This window comes from Anneissia japonica, unplaced genomic scaffold (assembly GCF_011630105.1).
Source record: "Anneissia japonica isolate Jap-2015-1 unplaced genomic scaffold, ASM1163010v1 scaffold287762_len338049_cov154, whole genome shotgun sequence".
Lineage (NCBI taxonomy): Eukaryota > Metazoa > Echinodermata > Crinoidea > Comatulida > Comatulidae > Anneissia > Anneissia japonica.
In genome coordinates, this window is record NW_022736333.1 from 120,034 (window position 1) to 136,996 (window position 16,963).

At 34.9% G+C, this 16,963-nt stretch overlaps 1 protein-coding gene across 3 annotated transcripts in view; it reads right to left on the minus strand.

The window, feature by feature from the left end:
- LOC117116748 (hydrocephalus-inducing protein homolog) overlaps positions 1-16,963 on the minus strand; it is a 63,424-nt gene that overhangs the window by 35,533 nt on the left and 10,928 nt on the right. For all 3 annotated transcript variants that reach the window (XM_033260844.1, XM_033260842.1, XM_033260843.1), the window contains exons 15-35: positions 16,802-16,905; positions 15,591-15,725; positions 15,081-15,222; positions 14,580-14,692; positions 13,807-13,957; positions 13,179-13,316; positions 12,459-12,587; positions 12,104-12,243; positions 11,413-11,614; positions 10,586-11,011; positions 9,828-10,037; positions 9,037-9,510; positions 8,419-8,627; positions 7,997-8,270; positions 7,298-7,492; positions 3,917-4,063; positions 3,209-3,448; positions 2,130-2,337; positions 1,196-1,384; positions 742-912; positions 99-347 (exon numbers count right to left, since the gene is read on the minus strand). In XM_033260844.1, the coding sequence (XP_033116735.1) occupies positions 99-347; positions 742-912; positions 1,196-1,384; positions 2,130-2,337; positions 3,209-3,448; positions 3,917-4,063; positions 7,298-7,492; positions 7,997-8,270; positions 8,419-8,627; positions 9,037-9,510; positions 9,828-10,037; positions 10,586-11,011; positions 11,413-11,614; positions 12,104-12,243; positions 12,459-12,587; positions 13,179-13,316; positions 13,807-13,957; positions 14,580-14,692; positions 15,081-15,222; positions 15,591-15,725; positions 16,802-16,905 (4,246 nt within the window). The remainder of the gene's footprint in view (positions 1-98; positions 348-741; positions 913-1,195; positions 1,385-2,129; positions 2,338-3,208; positions 3,449-3,916; positions 4,064-7,297; positions 7,493-7,996; positions 8,271-8,418; positions 8,628-9,036; positions 9,511-9,827; positions 10,038-10,585; positions 11,012-11,412; positions 11,615-12,103; positions 12,244-12,458; positions 12,588-13,178; positions 13,317-13,806; positions 13,958-14,579; positions 14,693-15,080; positions 15,223-15,590; positions 15,726-16,801; positions 16,906-16,963) is intronic.

Below are 16,963 nucleotides of genomic sequence, written 5' to 3' on the forward strand. Positions count from 1 at the left end.
TTAAGGATGTGTAAGAATATACGTTTCTCTCATATACAGTCAAGGTAATAATATTCAATGTTAGTTTCACGTTCATCTCCTCCCATATATACATATACCTGAGCCAGTGCCCATTGCGTGAGCAGTGACAGCTTCTACACTTAGGCCTCCAGCTGCAGTCATTCCTTGAGCTTCATTCCCTTCACCTTCCTTGATAAGCTGGGCCTTGGCAGCCTGTGAGCAGAGTTCTCGGGCCTTCTGGCCTGGGATGGAGTTGCAATTAGATATGGCTTCCAGAACAACACCGTCAATGGTAAGAAGTGCTGCCTCATAGTATTTGGCTAGGGTGATAGCTGTAGATGTTTTACCTACGAAAAGATGATGAAACATAGAAAATTGCTGAATAATTTAGAGAGGAAAAACAGCCCCAGCGGTTTTTTATATAAGCATCACAGTCCTTGAGTTACATATATTGTCTTTCTCCATCAAGAACTATCTACTCTAAACATCTATCCTCACTATGAGGTATTATGTCACAAATATGTATGATTTGACATATATGAGCATACTAATTATATCATATTACACCCATATAGGCATGGTGATGTCATAACATCTGTTATGGGTAAATCACATGTACTTTTAGACCTTGATTGTGTGGTCAGCAGGGATGGATTAAATGCATTTTGGTATTAAATATACTGTATATATTTGAAATGCATCAATAGATTCACATTGTGTAGGATTATTAATGTTTTCTACCGGACAATGGGGCACCATGAACGACAATGGCGACTCCTCGTCTTCTCATCGCTGCCTTGCCATCTGGTGACAGATCTATGCCGAGATGGCGAGCAATAGCTGCTGACACTGGAGTTATCTCTTGAAGTTCACCAACACCAAGGCTGCTAACATCATCCTTCTTATTTTCACCTGTAAGTCAAAAAAAAAAAAAGCCAGTGTGAAGCTGCCGTAAATTGATAAAGTGCCTTGCAGTTAAATAAAAGAAGGCAGTAGGCAAAAAGATAACCGAAATCAAACACTATTTTCTAAATTTCTTGATATAAATGCTGTATAAAGTTTTACTCATTTTCAACTAGATTATTGACAAAAACATGTAGCATGCCCAAAAATGGTCATGATGACATCACATCATGACCATATATAGGAGCATCATGACAATATATGGGCAGACAGCGCTAAACAAAACTCCTACCTTGGGGAATTTGTTCCTTAAGCTCCATCAACTTTTCTCCCTCTGTCAATTCACCTTCTTTGACCACTGCTTTCTTTTCTTGGTCAGTGGCTAGATGAGGGCCTGAGCCTACCATGATAGAACCTTGACCAAGAGCCACACCATCAAATGACAAACGCTTCTCACTGGTAGCTGCAGTAGCTTCTTCGCCTGTAGGAACCAAGGAAAATAGACAATTCCAGATTGTCAATCAAACATAACAACTGACCAATCAGAACAGGGTCAGAAATATGGGTGTGTCTGACAAACACACATTTTGTCCCAAAAACGCACGTTTATGTATACTTTAATGTTATTGTTTTGCGTGACCTTAGCAATAATATCCAAGTGGCGGGCATAGCGGAAAGATCCATTGCACATGGACAAAATTTAGAAAAATTATCCTTAAAAGCGAAAGTGGTAGCCTGTCTTGAATAACGTCAATTTAGTGCCAGATAAATAATGATGTTAAACAATTTGTATTTTGAAGTGACTGCCTGTGTAAACTAATTTTATATGTTAAAATGCAGACTGATTGAAAAGTATAGAAATAGGTGATTATTTGCATTTTTTTTGTTTAGTTCTAAATCATAAATCTTGCGGGAAAGTTGAGTTTTCCTTGCCACCTGGATTCTATGACGCAGTTTGGCCAGAATCTACATTATGCAGAGAAAGTAGAACCGTCACGAAGGAGTGTATTCCGTTACGAAGGAGTGTATTCCTTTCTGGTGTAGAACGCAAGACGTTCGCGGATGAGTGAATCCATTCTAGTGTTTGCATCGCGGAAAACCGAAAGCTCCCTAATGATAATGACTACCTCTGTAATGAACCTTTCGGGAGTGCATGGTGGCTTATGTTTTTACATTGCGGTTTTGTGGTGTGTGGCCTTTTTGTTGCTAGGTATTTGATGTTGTACCTTCTTGTTTAGCTGCAGTCTCTGCAGCGGCCGCAGCAGCTGCAGCTGCTGCTTCTGCCTCCTCTTTTTCCTTCTGCTCCTCTTCTTCAACCTTCTTTTTCTGTTCTTCAAAATATTCAAGAAGTTCCTGCGGAAGCTTATCACCGGCATCCCTTGGGGGTAACAAGATGGTGCCGTACTCATCATAACCCTTCATCAGACGGAGTATCTAAAAATAAAATTGAAGAATATTAGAATTAGAGAAATGTAATAAACAGTAAATTACAATACCATTAATAAAATATGATTAGTTTAAATTCTGATAAACTTATTTTAAGATGAATAGTCAAACATATATTTAGTGAGTATTCAATGGATTAAAATTTGCATGGATTGGAAAAATTCATTTAGATATAATTTCATCAGCCATTGGCTTACCCACATTCAACCAACATTCTGATCATATCATTTCATTAATATTAAATGATACATGATGTCTGTATGTAAATTTAATTGGGCACCAATCTGTTTGATTTTGACAATAGGTGGCTATTTGAGAGTTTACTTATATACTTTGAACTTTTGAACTTGGAACTTATTTATTTCCTCTGTTTGGATTAGTTTGGTTATTTGGTCCGCTTTTGTCGGTTGGTTGGTTTGGTTGGTTGCTTTTAGTTGGTTGTGTGGTTGGTTCTTTTTGGTTCTAGTTTTTGGGTTGGTTGTATAGTTGATTTGGGGTTGACTTTTTTGGTTGGTTGGTTGGTTGGATGGTTGGTTCATGATTAGTTAGATTGATTAGGTTGGTTTGGTTGGTTGGTTTTATTGGTTGATTACTGCATTGCTTTGGTTGGTTATATTTGGGTGGTTGTTTTTTAGTTTTGGGTAGGTTGTATAGTTGATTTGGGATTCCCTTTTTGGGTTGGTTAGTTGGTTGGTTGGTTGGATGTTTGGTTCATGATTGGTTGGTTGTTATTTGTTCATACTGTATATTCTTATGTCTATGTCTATTCACATCCACAGTAATTATTGTAAGCATAGATTTGTACTGTCTACACATAAAAAAAAACACTTAAAAATTCAATAAAACTAAATTTTCAAACCTTTTCTTCTTCCAAATATTGTTTGTCAAATTCCAATGAATAGAATTCAATTGGAAATCCACAAGGATTCTTCACAATGACGTCTACTTCATCACCTTGGCTGTGTGGCAGGATTGGACCAAACTCAATCAGGGTTTGGCCAAACTCAAGCCTAGGCTCTAAGCCTACTCCATTGGCCATCAATGTAATTCGTTGACTGCTTCGTGCCAGTCGGATCACTATCCGCTCAGCATAGATTTTCTATTAGTAGACAAAATTAAAATAATGATTCACTACACATTATTCAAAGACTGCTCCTCCAGTTCTACTTTTTTTTATTCAAAGTATATTACCAATTTTCTAGGCCAAACTTTGTTATTTATTACTTTTATTTTTTTATTTATTTATTTTTTTATTTTTTTGTTATTTGTTTGTGAGGTGCCATATAAATCCAGAATTATTATTATTGTTATTATTATTATTATTATTATTATTATTTTTACCTCTTCTGTTGGCATAAACTTGACTTGTACGTTCAGCCTCTGTGCTGGAAACAACATGCCTGTAGATGCCATTATCTCAATTTTTTATTTTTTAAATATTTTTTTTAATTTTTTTGTTATTTGTTTGTGAGGCGCTATGTAAATCCAGAATTATTATTATTATTATTATTATTATTGTTATTATTATTATTATTATTATTATTATTATTATTATTATTATTATTATCTCTTCTGTTGGCATAAACTTGACTTGTACGTTCAGCCTTTGTCCTGGAAACAACATGCCTGTAGATGGCATCATCTCAAAGTTTCTTGGCTTAGGTTTTTCTGGTTTCATCTTCCGCCGGAGATGCATTGGCACATGCTTATCAATCTAAGACATTATTATAAAACAAGAGCACATGATTGATTACAATGTGCATTCATGATCATTTAGGGGCATGCTATCCTGAAACCAGCATCAATGGCCAAAATTGACCACATTATAAGCTTTAAAATGATGGGTTATTTAGTAGAATCAGCATACTATTGCCAAAGTGAAGAGAAAAAGTATTACGTCTTGTCTGTACTGAAGAATACAAATACTGCCAAATTCTTGCTAATTATTCAGTTAAAAAAAATATAGTGAAAGTTGCTGGTTTTGGGATGACAAGCCTCATATTATAAGTAAATCACATGATTTCTTTGGTATGAGAAACGTCACCCGCCACTGGTATACTAAATCACTTTCATCCTGTAAGTAATGAGTGACTTGTTGTTGAATAAGCATCAAATAACAATAATCTAAAACTGAATATAAAGAAGAAGCGAGCTACTGAGCAAATTCTAAAGCCACTACCCATAAGTATTCCAGTGACCTACAAGCTACAGAACAATAATTTTATTTCTTGATGGAATAACTGTAAAGTTTGGAAGCCCTAATATAAAGTCCTGTCCACATTATCAAATTTTATTTGACAAAAACATGTGACATACCTAAATATGGTCATGATGACATCACATCATGACCATATATAGACACATCATGACTATATATGGGCATAAAAAAATTTTTTGTCAAAGAAAATTTGATAATCTGGACAATGCTTAAGAGTTATAGGATATTATTAAATGGTAACTAAAAAAAATAATGCCTTGGTTAAGATTTTACCACTGTTCCATCCTTTCAGTGGCTTAAGAATCTTTGAACACTGACAAACACAATGAAACATTAGGAAATGCAGATGAAAGGATGTGAAAAATGATGTAATAAAACGATGGAGTATTGGTGAAAGCAAAAAGTAGAGCATATCGTATATTTTTTCATTAACACATTCTTTCATGCAAGGATGAAGAAACAGAATACATTAAACAACAATCATGCAACCGTGACTACTTATTTATATACACTACATTCAGGATTATATTTATTTGCTAGGCCGTATCCCCGCAGCACTTAATAATTTCTCCAATAAATTATCTTAAAATTCCCGCCAAATATATGATCCCATCATGCAATATTATGGACAACAATGCAATGTGTTCCACATCAAAACATCCATTTTGTTGAACTAGCAGGTGATACTTATTTTGCACAGGATGGATAGGCTTAAGCCAAGAACGAAATCATTCAGTACAATTTCACCCTAGGAAATATACTGTCACAATGGTATTTGATTGTACTTCTATTAATTGATTTAAAGGAAGACAAAAAAGAAGGCTAGAGTTGATTGATGTGCGTTACTGTACAATAAATGATAGGTAGGGATAGACCTGGGCCCAGCCAGGCACCATCAACGTCAAGTGCAGCCAGTTGAGGATTTTTTTATAAATACTGTATCTAAAAAGCATGATAAATTTACTCACTTTTTTTTTATTATGAAGTGTTTAATACTACCCCTAGGCCCCCTAATTTGGCTAGTAGGAACTACCCAAAATAATTCTTTGCATGACTGTGATTTGACATCACATCGGTCAAAGGTTATTTAATTGTATATTCGGAGCTTTTTCAGATAAATTATCTGATTCTGAAACAAAACATTTATTGGAAGCTTTGAGCCTCATTTCCACAGCAAAAAATAACAAAATAGCTGCTTTCCAATAATTTATCGATAAGTGCTGCGAAAACATGGCCTTTAGTTATGATATCAACAATGCTTGTGTAGTGGAAAGCTCACAAATATTTAATTTAATTACTTTGACTCATTCCCCACCACCATAAGGTTCTGGTACGCCCCTGTTTATACACTACCAAGTAGAATAATTATCTTAAATCAGATTTTATCTTTTTTTTCTCAACAAATGGTATCCTCCAATCAGAAAAATGGTCAGATTTAATACTCTATTCTAAAAACTTAAAACTAACAGCCTCTTTTGAAACCAAGATGATATTCAACGAGAAGAGTGCTATACGCGTGCTACCAATTTTAAGTTGCCATAGCAATAAACTTATGTCAACAATGAAGCAGGCAAGATCGTAGAATTCCATACCACCAATAAAGTGGCGTAAAGCAGTGAGAGCACCCGTTAAAGGTCAGAGGAGAAATTTCCATAGAGGTCGTCATAATAAAAACAATTATTTTCCAATCCAGCAAAAGTTATTATGATTGGAATTATTCCTGATAATATGGTCTAAAAGCACAGTTTTATATCATCATTAACCACAAAATCGCCTCTTGACCCCAACTAGGTTGTACTGGAGCTGAGAGGTTGGCCAAAAGGCTTTGTTCCTGCCTCTTGTGCTGTAGACCCTGGTCCAAACCCAGCCAGCGTCAGGTTTTAATTGGAGTCTAATTGCTTTGATCTTCGAATAAACCTCATATTGACAGTTTAGGCAAGCAAGGACCATGTTCGTATCTGTACGTAACCGTTGCATGTACAGTAGTTAATTTGGGTCCCCAAGAGCCCAGTGAAAGTTTCCAATTTCAATGAGGACAAATAAAGAATTATTATTACTCCAGGATCTTTACTTAATGACCTTTGAACTCCCTTTTGGACTTGTTGGCCATCCCGTAGGCACATTTCTAGAGCCTCCATTGCATGAAAAAGAGAAGCGATACAGAGTACAAAGACTAAGAAAATTTTACATCATTCTGGAACACTACTTAAGAAAAATGTTTATATTAACAGAAAGTTTTATAATGACGCAAGAATTATAGTAGCACAAGAAATAACCATGGCGATATCAGATTGACTGAAATACCTTTTTGGAAGCAGTAACAGGTTTCTCCTGGGAAGTAATTCATGAAATTAAAATATTTACATATTTGACAAAACATGTTCATAACCAGATACTATACAAAAATACTTTTCATATTATGAATATAATTATAAAATGGAAATGGATTCTACCTACTCAAGTATAAGCCCACAATTGACAAAATCAAAAATGAAGTGGCCTTACACTTGCGGGGGTCATATTGGACAATAAGCAAGCTAAGGATATCTAGTGTAAGGTTTAAGTGAAAACTGGTAAAAAAAAAAAAACTTCAAAACAATTGTGTTTACCACCAAATGAAGAGTTTCATTACAAGAGAAATGTGGTAGGTATCCATTTTTTGACAGATTTCATTCTTAAAATTCTAGCAATCACTGACCAATACAAATACCATATTTACTAGCAACTAACCTTTTTCTTATCCTTATCTGATGGTAAGGATGACCACTCACAGCGAACATGTTGGTTGTTGTGTAACTGGACAGTGATGACCTTACACTGGCCGCACTGAACCTCGCCAAAGTCCATCGAGTCTGTGGAAATCTGCATATCTGGCATGGTGACATTGGCCTTCAATCTCAGGAGCACGGATGGACCATTCACAATCTAAAGGAAAGGGAGTATGAGATTGAAAAAATATGGACTTGTAGGCCTTCAAAGTTTTTATTTTATCTTGTTTGTAGTTTCTTTCTTATTTTTTAGAACAATTTGTTTCTTTATTGCCCTTAAGTTTTTCAAGCACAAAAACTTTTTTTTTCCATTAAGGAAGCGAAGTTTTTTTCTGAAGTATTTTTTGTCTAATCATTGAAGCCAGGCTACGGAGGGAAACATTTGTTGATATGTAGTACAACTGGGGAGGTGTTGGGAATGGTTGATGAAATTTAAATATTTTCCCTCCAGTTTTGAAATCTTCAAAAATCTATATCTATAACCGTTCCCAAGTTTTTTCATTAAAATACCCCTCCAGTGCCTCAGAAACATGAGTTGAACAGTATATAAAAAAAAAAAAATTTTCTCTCTGGAGCCTGGCTTTAACCATTATTAGTAGCAGTATTGTTGATCATAATAAATAAAGATATGAAGAACTTAAAACAAAACTGTTGCGGTTACCATAATTGGGACCAGTGCTTCAACCACTCCTAAATTCACGTTTCCACCTCTTGGGTCAAAGCTGACCCTGAAGTCTACCGTCTCATGATCTGGTGCTCCAGGTAACTGCTTGACACGGTCAAGTTCTACATTGAACCCGGTCATGTTTAGCGTGCTGCGGTCGACAGCAAAAGACACAGGAAAATGTCCAGTATTGGTAGCCCTGACAATGTGTGTACGCACAGTGCCTAGAACAACGTATCCAAAGTCAAGAATATAATCAGGTAAACGGGCTCTGAAAGAAAAATATGAATAAGTTCAGCGGTCATAATAATATTATTGTGGACAATGAAATTACTCTGAACTTTGATATTTTCAGTGCTCATTTACCCTGTAAATTGTTTTTGTATATCTTTTAATTAGTCATGCATAGTAGATCTTACTTTGGTTTTTTAGCCCTCTTGCTACGATTGGTAAGACTAGTTGTTAAGCCCGTACGTGGAGTTGGTCCATTCCTAGCCTCTTGAGTAGAAGCCGGAGGGACTGGCTCTCTGTTCTGGATGTTCTGCTGTTGATCTAAAGAAAACTCTTTCACCATCAGTCTTTCAACTTCGATTTGGAGCTCAAGCTCGGACGGAAACTCCGACTGCAGCTAACAGAAAATATGGTAAAAAGCAAATAAATCATAAAAGAGTTTTCTATGACATCATCATGCCTATATATGGGTGAATCACCCATATTTGTCACATAAATTGCTCTACAGTGTCACAAAACTCTGCTAAGGGGTTGCAAAAAATGGAAAAAACTTTTTAACCAAGTAAAGAAATAATATTGACACACGATTTAGGTCTCAACATATGATTTAGTTTATTCTAAAGCTAAAACTATCATATTTTTAAAAAATCTAAAAATAAATCCCACAAATCAGAAGTGGCGTTGTTGGTCTACAATCTGGTCTAAAATTACATTCAGAATCAAAGCAGTGATGAGCTATATGTATTAGTTTAAACTAGAAAACAATGTAGAAAGAAGACTCTTGATGGTTTATTGGAAAGTCGTACCTGCATTGAACATATTGACTTGGCATCCTCCTGAGCTGGATCTCTAGGAGTCACAGTCTGTTGAGGAGTAGCAGGCCTCTCATTCTTATCACACTTCTTCACATCTCGGCCTAGATTTTCCTTCGCTTCCTTCAGTAGCTCATCATATTTTCCCTCGATGTCTCCGTATCTGGGAAGGTCAAAGGATACTCGTGGGAACACACCTTCTCCGTAGAGATTGATACAGTCGGGTTCAAAGTGGGCCACCTGGATCTCAAAACTTTTATGGAATTTGACTGGAATTCCAGGAAGAAACTTGATTGTAAGACGCTGTTCACTGTGGGCTTCAATATGGCCTGAATTTGGGATCATGACCGGAACACCGGGAGAAGGGCGTTTTATAAATGCAGGGTCCATGTTGATGGCGTTAAAATCAAATCCAACTTTTCCAGTATTACGCAGAACAATGTCGGCTTCATTGACTTGGTCAAACATCTGCAAAAACAATTCAAATGTGATAATTGCTTATTAATTTTTGATTAATAGATCTTTTTTTAAATCTACTGCCTCAACTATACTGCTCTCACGAGGAGCTCTAGAAACACTCAGTTGATTGATTAATAATGATTGATTAACAGATCATTTTTTACCTCTACTGCATCTATTACACTGTCGGAGCTCTCGAGATTACGAGAACTTGTTTTGTAAAGTACATGTCAAGCTATCGTCATTCTCATTGCTGCCCTTCTCAGTATCAGTTGTCATTTTCGTTCTCGATGTCTTTGTCTTCATTATTTTATAAAGTTACTTACTCTCTTTCCAAAGTCAATCTCTTTGGAGTCGAAAGAATAGCAGACAAGGGAAGCTTCCCCCTTTAAGCTCAATTCGTACTGAGGTCCGCCCTCAACATCACAAAGGGCTTTGGCCTCGCTACCAATGTCAGTGTGTCCATAAAACGTGAAAGTAACAGTATCTGAATCTCCAGGCATCAGGCAACCATACAGAGGCAAAATGTCAAAAACCTGAAATGTAATTATTTGACAATAGTTAGGTACTGTAGTTGATTTTAGGAGGTCTTATCTTGATAAATGACTTTAAATTAACAATATAAGTTTACCAAAAACTTCCCAGTGACTTGCAAGGTGAATTAACATACATTAAAGAGTAAATACAATTTAATGCTGTTTGTTGCAATGCAAATTTTTCATTTTTGTTTTTCATTTCCTTTAGCTTAACACAAACACTATCATTTTAAGTAGAAAATTTAATAATTTGGTTGATGAAATTTTTCATTTAGATACAAACTATGTATTGAACAACAGAAGTACAGTAGAAACCCTCTTTTGAGACACCCCTATTAATTTACCTGATGAAGATGGCTATTGACTATATACGGCTCCATCTTTTAATACACTATTAATGGGACACTTTTTCAGCCACAACATGAGGGAAAGCATATCTATTAACACTACGGCCAACGCCTTTGCAGGGTACACATCAATTAAGGGGACACTTTTTTAGTCTCAAAGGTGTCCCCTTAATAGGGGTTCTACTGTATTATGGTTCATACCTCTTCTATGCCCACTACAGTAGGCTCAGTAATTGTCTGGATGTAGGCCAGCTTTGCCTTCCTCTTCCTAGCCACACTGGCTGGCCGGATAGACAACCTACTACTCGGGATCCTCTCCGGGAGGGTCTTCTCATCCGTCAGTGTCTCAACCGTCTCCTGCGACGGTTCCACCACAGTGCTAATCACCTCATCCTTCTCCGCGTCCTTTTTATCAACGGTCAGCTTGCTGGATTTACCAGATTTTGATCCACTTTTACTTGTTGATTTTCGTGGACTCTTTCGTGATCCTTTCTTCTTTTCGTGTTGTTCATTGTCTTTCTCTTTCTTTTCGTGGTCCTTCTTTTCTTCTTTCTTCTCCACCTTGTCTTCCATTTCTCCTGGAGGCAGGATCAAGTCCTTTTGTTCATACTCTGTATTGTCAGTTTGCTGTTTGATAAAGGGAAGAACATAATTATTGTTATATTTACTTTGTAAAATGTTATTCTCACTTAGGTTTCTGAGTATTGGTCCATGCCTCATGAGTAGAAATAAATCCTGTGCATAAAAATTCAAACTATAACTTAATGTTCTAAGCACAGGTAGAAATTAGACAAGTCAATTGCATAATTTTAGAACAAGTTTAGCTTATACAATAAAAAGAAAATCTGTATTAAGAAAAAAGTACTCTTAGTGTGACAACATAGTGCAAATGAATAACTAAGTCAAAGTATAAAGGAATAAATAAAATAATTAACAATATAATAATAATAATAATAATAATAATAATAATAATAATAATAATAATAATGAAAAACATAAATAAGATATAAATAAAAACAGTTGCTTACTGTAAGTAGGTCTTCAGTATTGCACTGTTCTCCTTTCTCAGTGACATTCTCTGCATCGTCATGTAACAGCTCTTCCATTATGATTGGAGGTTGATCTAACAATGGGTTATCTTCCATCATCTCTTCCTCTATTTGTTCTTGTGGTATTGGTTGTGGGTACAATACAATGGGTTGTTCCGGTTCTAGGAATGACCAGCGGTACCTTGGTAGTAAGAAAATATAGTCAAATTTCAGAAGACTAATAAATAACAATATATGCCAGTATTTTTAAACCTATGAAAAAACATCTATATTTTCATCTAATCATATTTTAAAAAAAAACAAAAAAAAAAAACACTTATTTTATTTTAACTGAAACATATTTTTAAGAACCAAGTTGTACTAAACAAAGTATAACTATTTTATTATAATACACAGAAAGACAATGGCACATTGTCATACACTAACATACTTTTTTATATATATTTCATATTTTTGAAAATAGTAGAGTTTTAAAAATCATGTTTTGACTTTACATATACAAAGTGTTATTCATTCTACAGATATAGAGTTGCTTTTAAATTGGAGTTTCAGAATATTTTGGCTAATATTATTATTATCTCAATTTAAAACAAGGAGTTACAAGACTGCGTGAAGGGTTACTCTATACAAACAAATTATACAGGATTAACAGAGCAGGATTAATAGTTACCTGACTGGCATGGGACTGTCATTGGTGATGTTAACGTAGCGTGTCACCTCCGTGTCATTCAGTATACAACCAAAGTCGACAGTCATTTTTTCAAATGTCAGGTTCGGGAAGAATACCTCACCACGAAGACTGATATAATCCTGAAAGTTATTAAGGAAGATAGCAATGCATTATTCTATCAACTAATTTTTCACATTGCTGTGTGATGTCATCAAAGTTCAAAATAAACATGAGCTCACTTCCCTATCTAAAAATTTATGATTCTGCTCAATCTTGCAAACAGCAACCTGAGAAACGTATCAAAAACAACAATAATGCAAAAAAAGTATTACTAAAATTCATTACTATCACTTACAATATGAGGGTGCTCGAGGTAACTAATTGTGAGCACCTTCTCAGCGACCCTTGACACGGAATCTTCCTCATAAGCTGGATCAAACTGTAGAGTTAGTTTATAAATTTCACCAACACCAACTGGAATCTCCTATCAAGGTAAACAAAAAAAATAACATTACAAAACATTTTACATAGTTTCATATGTACTAAAGCAAAACATTACATTCTTATTTAAGCTTTATATTATCTATTTAAATCAAATAATAAAAAGAGTAGATATAAACCATTGTGCACATTCTAGTCGCTCAAAACTTAAAACTCAAATCATGAGACTTGTGAAAGACGTATCAGCCAAAATAAAATATTCAAATTACTCTGCTCTTTTTAAATTACCTAATTTGCATATATTTTACTTTATTTGCTTAGTTTTCAACATTCAGTGCCACCTACAGTCTGAGAATACAATTGATTATTTAATGCTCTTTCTGACTATGAAATATTCTTTGGCAAAAGAAACAGTTTGTATGCCCATATATATTCATGATGTGCCTATATATGGCCATGATGTGATGTCATCATGACCATATAACATGCTTTTGTCTGGACAGGGCTTAAGAAAGTTCTTGTTTTCACAGAACTTGAACCCAGGAACTTGGTTTTTGAGGGCAAGCACTTCAACCACTATGCCACTTCTCCATAACATTGACATATTTTTATGAAATTTTCAATAGGTTCTTACCATGGATGCAACCTCATCCCCATTTTCATTGACCAGTTGGAATGGGTACTCCAGGCTTACGAGTGTGGTCAGCGGAAGTGATGAGACGTTGGAAAATTCAAGCTCACCGACTTGCTTCTCCAGAACATCATCTGGATGCTGTAGACAATAAAAATGAGTATACATGTAGGTAACAGCATTGAAAAAAATAGCAGGTAAGACAGACATTATTATGTTAATGTTAATTAATATATAAATCACACCTATAATCATCCCTATGTACCTGTATATTTGTATTTATTTTAACAGTGTTGACAAACTTACTTGATGATGACAATTATTATAATGATGACAATGACTATGATGGCCAAATTAATGAGCATTTAAGATGATAATGGTAATGATGTAGATGATAAAAGTAGTGATAATGATGATAATAATGATGATGATGATTATGATGATGATGATGATGATGATGATGATTATGATGATGATGATGATGATGGTGATGATGATGACGACGATGATGATAATGGTGATAAAAACAATAGTAGTGATGATAGAACTAGTGATGATGATGATGATGATGGTAGTTTCAATGATAAAAATAATAATGATTAAAAAATTAAACAAATGAATATTTAAATACCTTATCAACTCTGAAGCACACTTGTTTAGATGAAAACTCCAACAGAGGACTAATGAAATTAATGGAGATATCTGTCTTCATGATCTTTTCCTTGCCACTAGACTTTCCAATGATGGCATGGCACACCAGTCTCTCCTTCACCAGCTTGGTCCTAAACAACAAAACAAGATGTGTAATATCATAGCAAGCAAGCAATAGCAAGGGTATCACTCACATGCACCCCTGACCTCAAAATCCAAGCATTAACTGCCGCCCCAACCGTTTCTACATGTTGCAAGCACTTATTCAGGTCTTTTTCTTGTTAAGAAAAAATTGGAAAAACTTATTTCACTACACAAAGGGTCCAATCTTCTTATGCTGCTGTCGGTAGGAATAAAAACATCTCATCTACAGGGGGAAATGTGAACCACATCAAGTGAACTTTCTGCTGTTCTTGAAGGATGTTCTGGATCACAAGTTAGAGGAAGTGGACACTAGGCCTACAACTTCAAGTCCTCATTCGAGAAAACATGATTTTAGCAAATGAAACTTGGGCATATCCATATGGTCAAAAGCAGAAACATTGCAAACTTAGATTGCTTTTAAACTCAAAGTAAAATTAACCACAACAACAAACTTAGAATATAACTACCAAAATATGTGATGGGAGCAAATTATGTGATGGAGCATGAACTCCACGAATAAACAAAATGTAATTAAAATTTAAATTATTATTATACTTTCATGAGCATCATTCTTTTCGGGATTCGAATGCACTATCTTTAAATACTTACTCATCAGACTGTCCATCCAGTACAACCTCAATGCTCTGGCCTGGATCCAACTCAAATCTTGATGGTGTCAGCGTGAAGACCGGCCTTGGTGGCGGCGGAGGTGGTGGCATACGCTGAACAAAAACACACAGTATATTTAGTGGCAAATTACAAATTGATTATTTTCAGTAAAAAGATATTAGTTAGTACTCCACCACACCTTTAAGGCAGAAATTGCAGATTTGGGAGTATTAGAAACAATTAAACAAAATATACAGTGAGATTGGTTTGCGAATAGCCTCTGATTTAAATTTTTATTTCACAAATAAATATCTATTAGAGTGATCTACTGTATCCAGTGATTTGTGTTAAATATTTTTAAAAAAATTATTTATTGGGTAAAGTATCCTTGTGAAGCTTGGAGAATGGAGTTGTTTTTGGTTGTGTGACAAATCCATAAAATTTTAAACAAAACTGAGCACAGAACCTAAATAAAAATCACTGCTCTACTCCTCAGCTTACCTGGTATTTCACATCTTTTGGATTGTAAAATGCATCTTTATTTTTGGTCTTGATGTGAGGGAACCCTTCGGTACTCCAGAACATCTGCTGATGCCTTCGCCCCTTATTTGTCAACGTGAACATTCTCTTGCAAGATCTATTGCTGTTCAACAATTATCAAAATAATAAGTTTGTTAAGTAAATGCAAATGTAGTTCGCAATACACTGAAATGTCAATGTGCTTTGATGCATGGCAATGAACACCTATTAATGGGACACCTTCAGGATCAAAAAACAGCATCCCCTTGACAGGACGATTGACCCCTGAATAGAGGTTGAAAGTAGTGTTAAAAGCTATACTTTCACCCGTATCGTAGCTGAAAATGTATCCCCTTAGTTGATCCCCCTTAATAGGAATGTCCCAAAGGAGGGGTTCTACTGTATATGTTTTTCATACTGAAAGAGTTCTTCAGTACAAATAATAAATATAATGTTATTTTCATCTATGCTCAGATATATAGTTGGACTTACCTAAAATGATGCCCCAGGTTTATTGACGGTGTCATCGGTGGGTTCGATACAATTGTGGTACCAAAACCGACTGCATGCAATTTGACAACATGCACTTGGCTATTGACAAAGCTTATAGCTAGCTTATCATGGAACCTATGAAAAAAATAAAAATACAAACTAGAGAAATAAAATCCAATTTAGTATAGTGATAACTGATTTAACATTAGTTTAAACGGAGGATGGCGAGCTAAGGAATTCAATTTAATTATATTCAATTCAAATAAACATATTTCTTCACACGATAAAATTACAAATTATAAAATTAAACAATCGGATTTCATTAAAAGGAAGTAGCAGTGTGCTATTTTTGAAGAAAAATCAACTACCTCATGCTGTGTTAATTACAGCCTGTGATAAAATAATCTGATAGAAGTTTATTATCAGACAATTAGAACTTGAAACTAAAATAAACATGGCCACAGATGATAAATTACTCAATTAACAGTTACATATCAATATTTTCAAAAGTGTACAAACAGTACTCTTTTTCGGTACTTCCTCCTTCCCCTCTAAAAGTGTACAACAAATGTTTATTTTTCAAAACCATTCTCCATTTTTTTGTAAAGTCAACTAAAGCAATGTACTTGGATGCTTAAAAATTAATACTATATCCATGGTTGCATTATAATACTATTATTTTACATATTGCACATTATTTTGAATCAACATTTTTATGCACATGTAAGAGTGTACAAAATTGTCTACCCTTCCCCCTAGCGTACTCTTTTGAGAATGTCGATAATGTTGAATAACCCCTACATTATTGTACTTATTGTAAACATCAAATACATTTTTTTACTTCAGTTTCCTCCTTTTCTTGCTAATTTATTTAAGAAGACATGAATTGTATTAATGTATTTTGTTTATTGCTCGAAATAATGATTATTGTATTTTACTGTATATTGCTTTAGGCTCAGATCAGATGGGACCATGATGAACTAATTTTAATCAATTTTTGCATAATCATTTTGAACATAGGTCTCTCTCTATTTAAAGACAGGCCTCTCAAATTGAAGACCACCTTTCTGCAATCCCCAAATGAGCATTTATTTTTATTTTTATTAAGAAGATTTTTTTTCTGATTTAAGACCATGACAGCTAAACACCATGAAACTCAAAGTCCCAAAAGTGGTCTTTAATATAAGGGAAAGCTGTATATGTGTCCTTACTTGATGCAGTCATCCAAGTTGACGGTTACTTTAATTTCCAGTGCTTCCTCTGGTGGAATGACACCACTTGCCGGTTCCACTTTCCATAAGGAATTTGGTCTCACCTGAAAAAAATAGTAATTTTGTGACAATTTTGTATATTTTGTCAGTATAATTGTACAT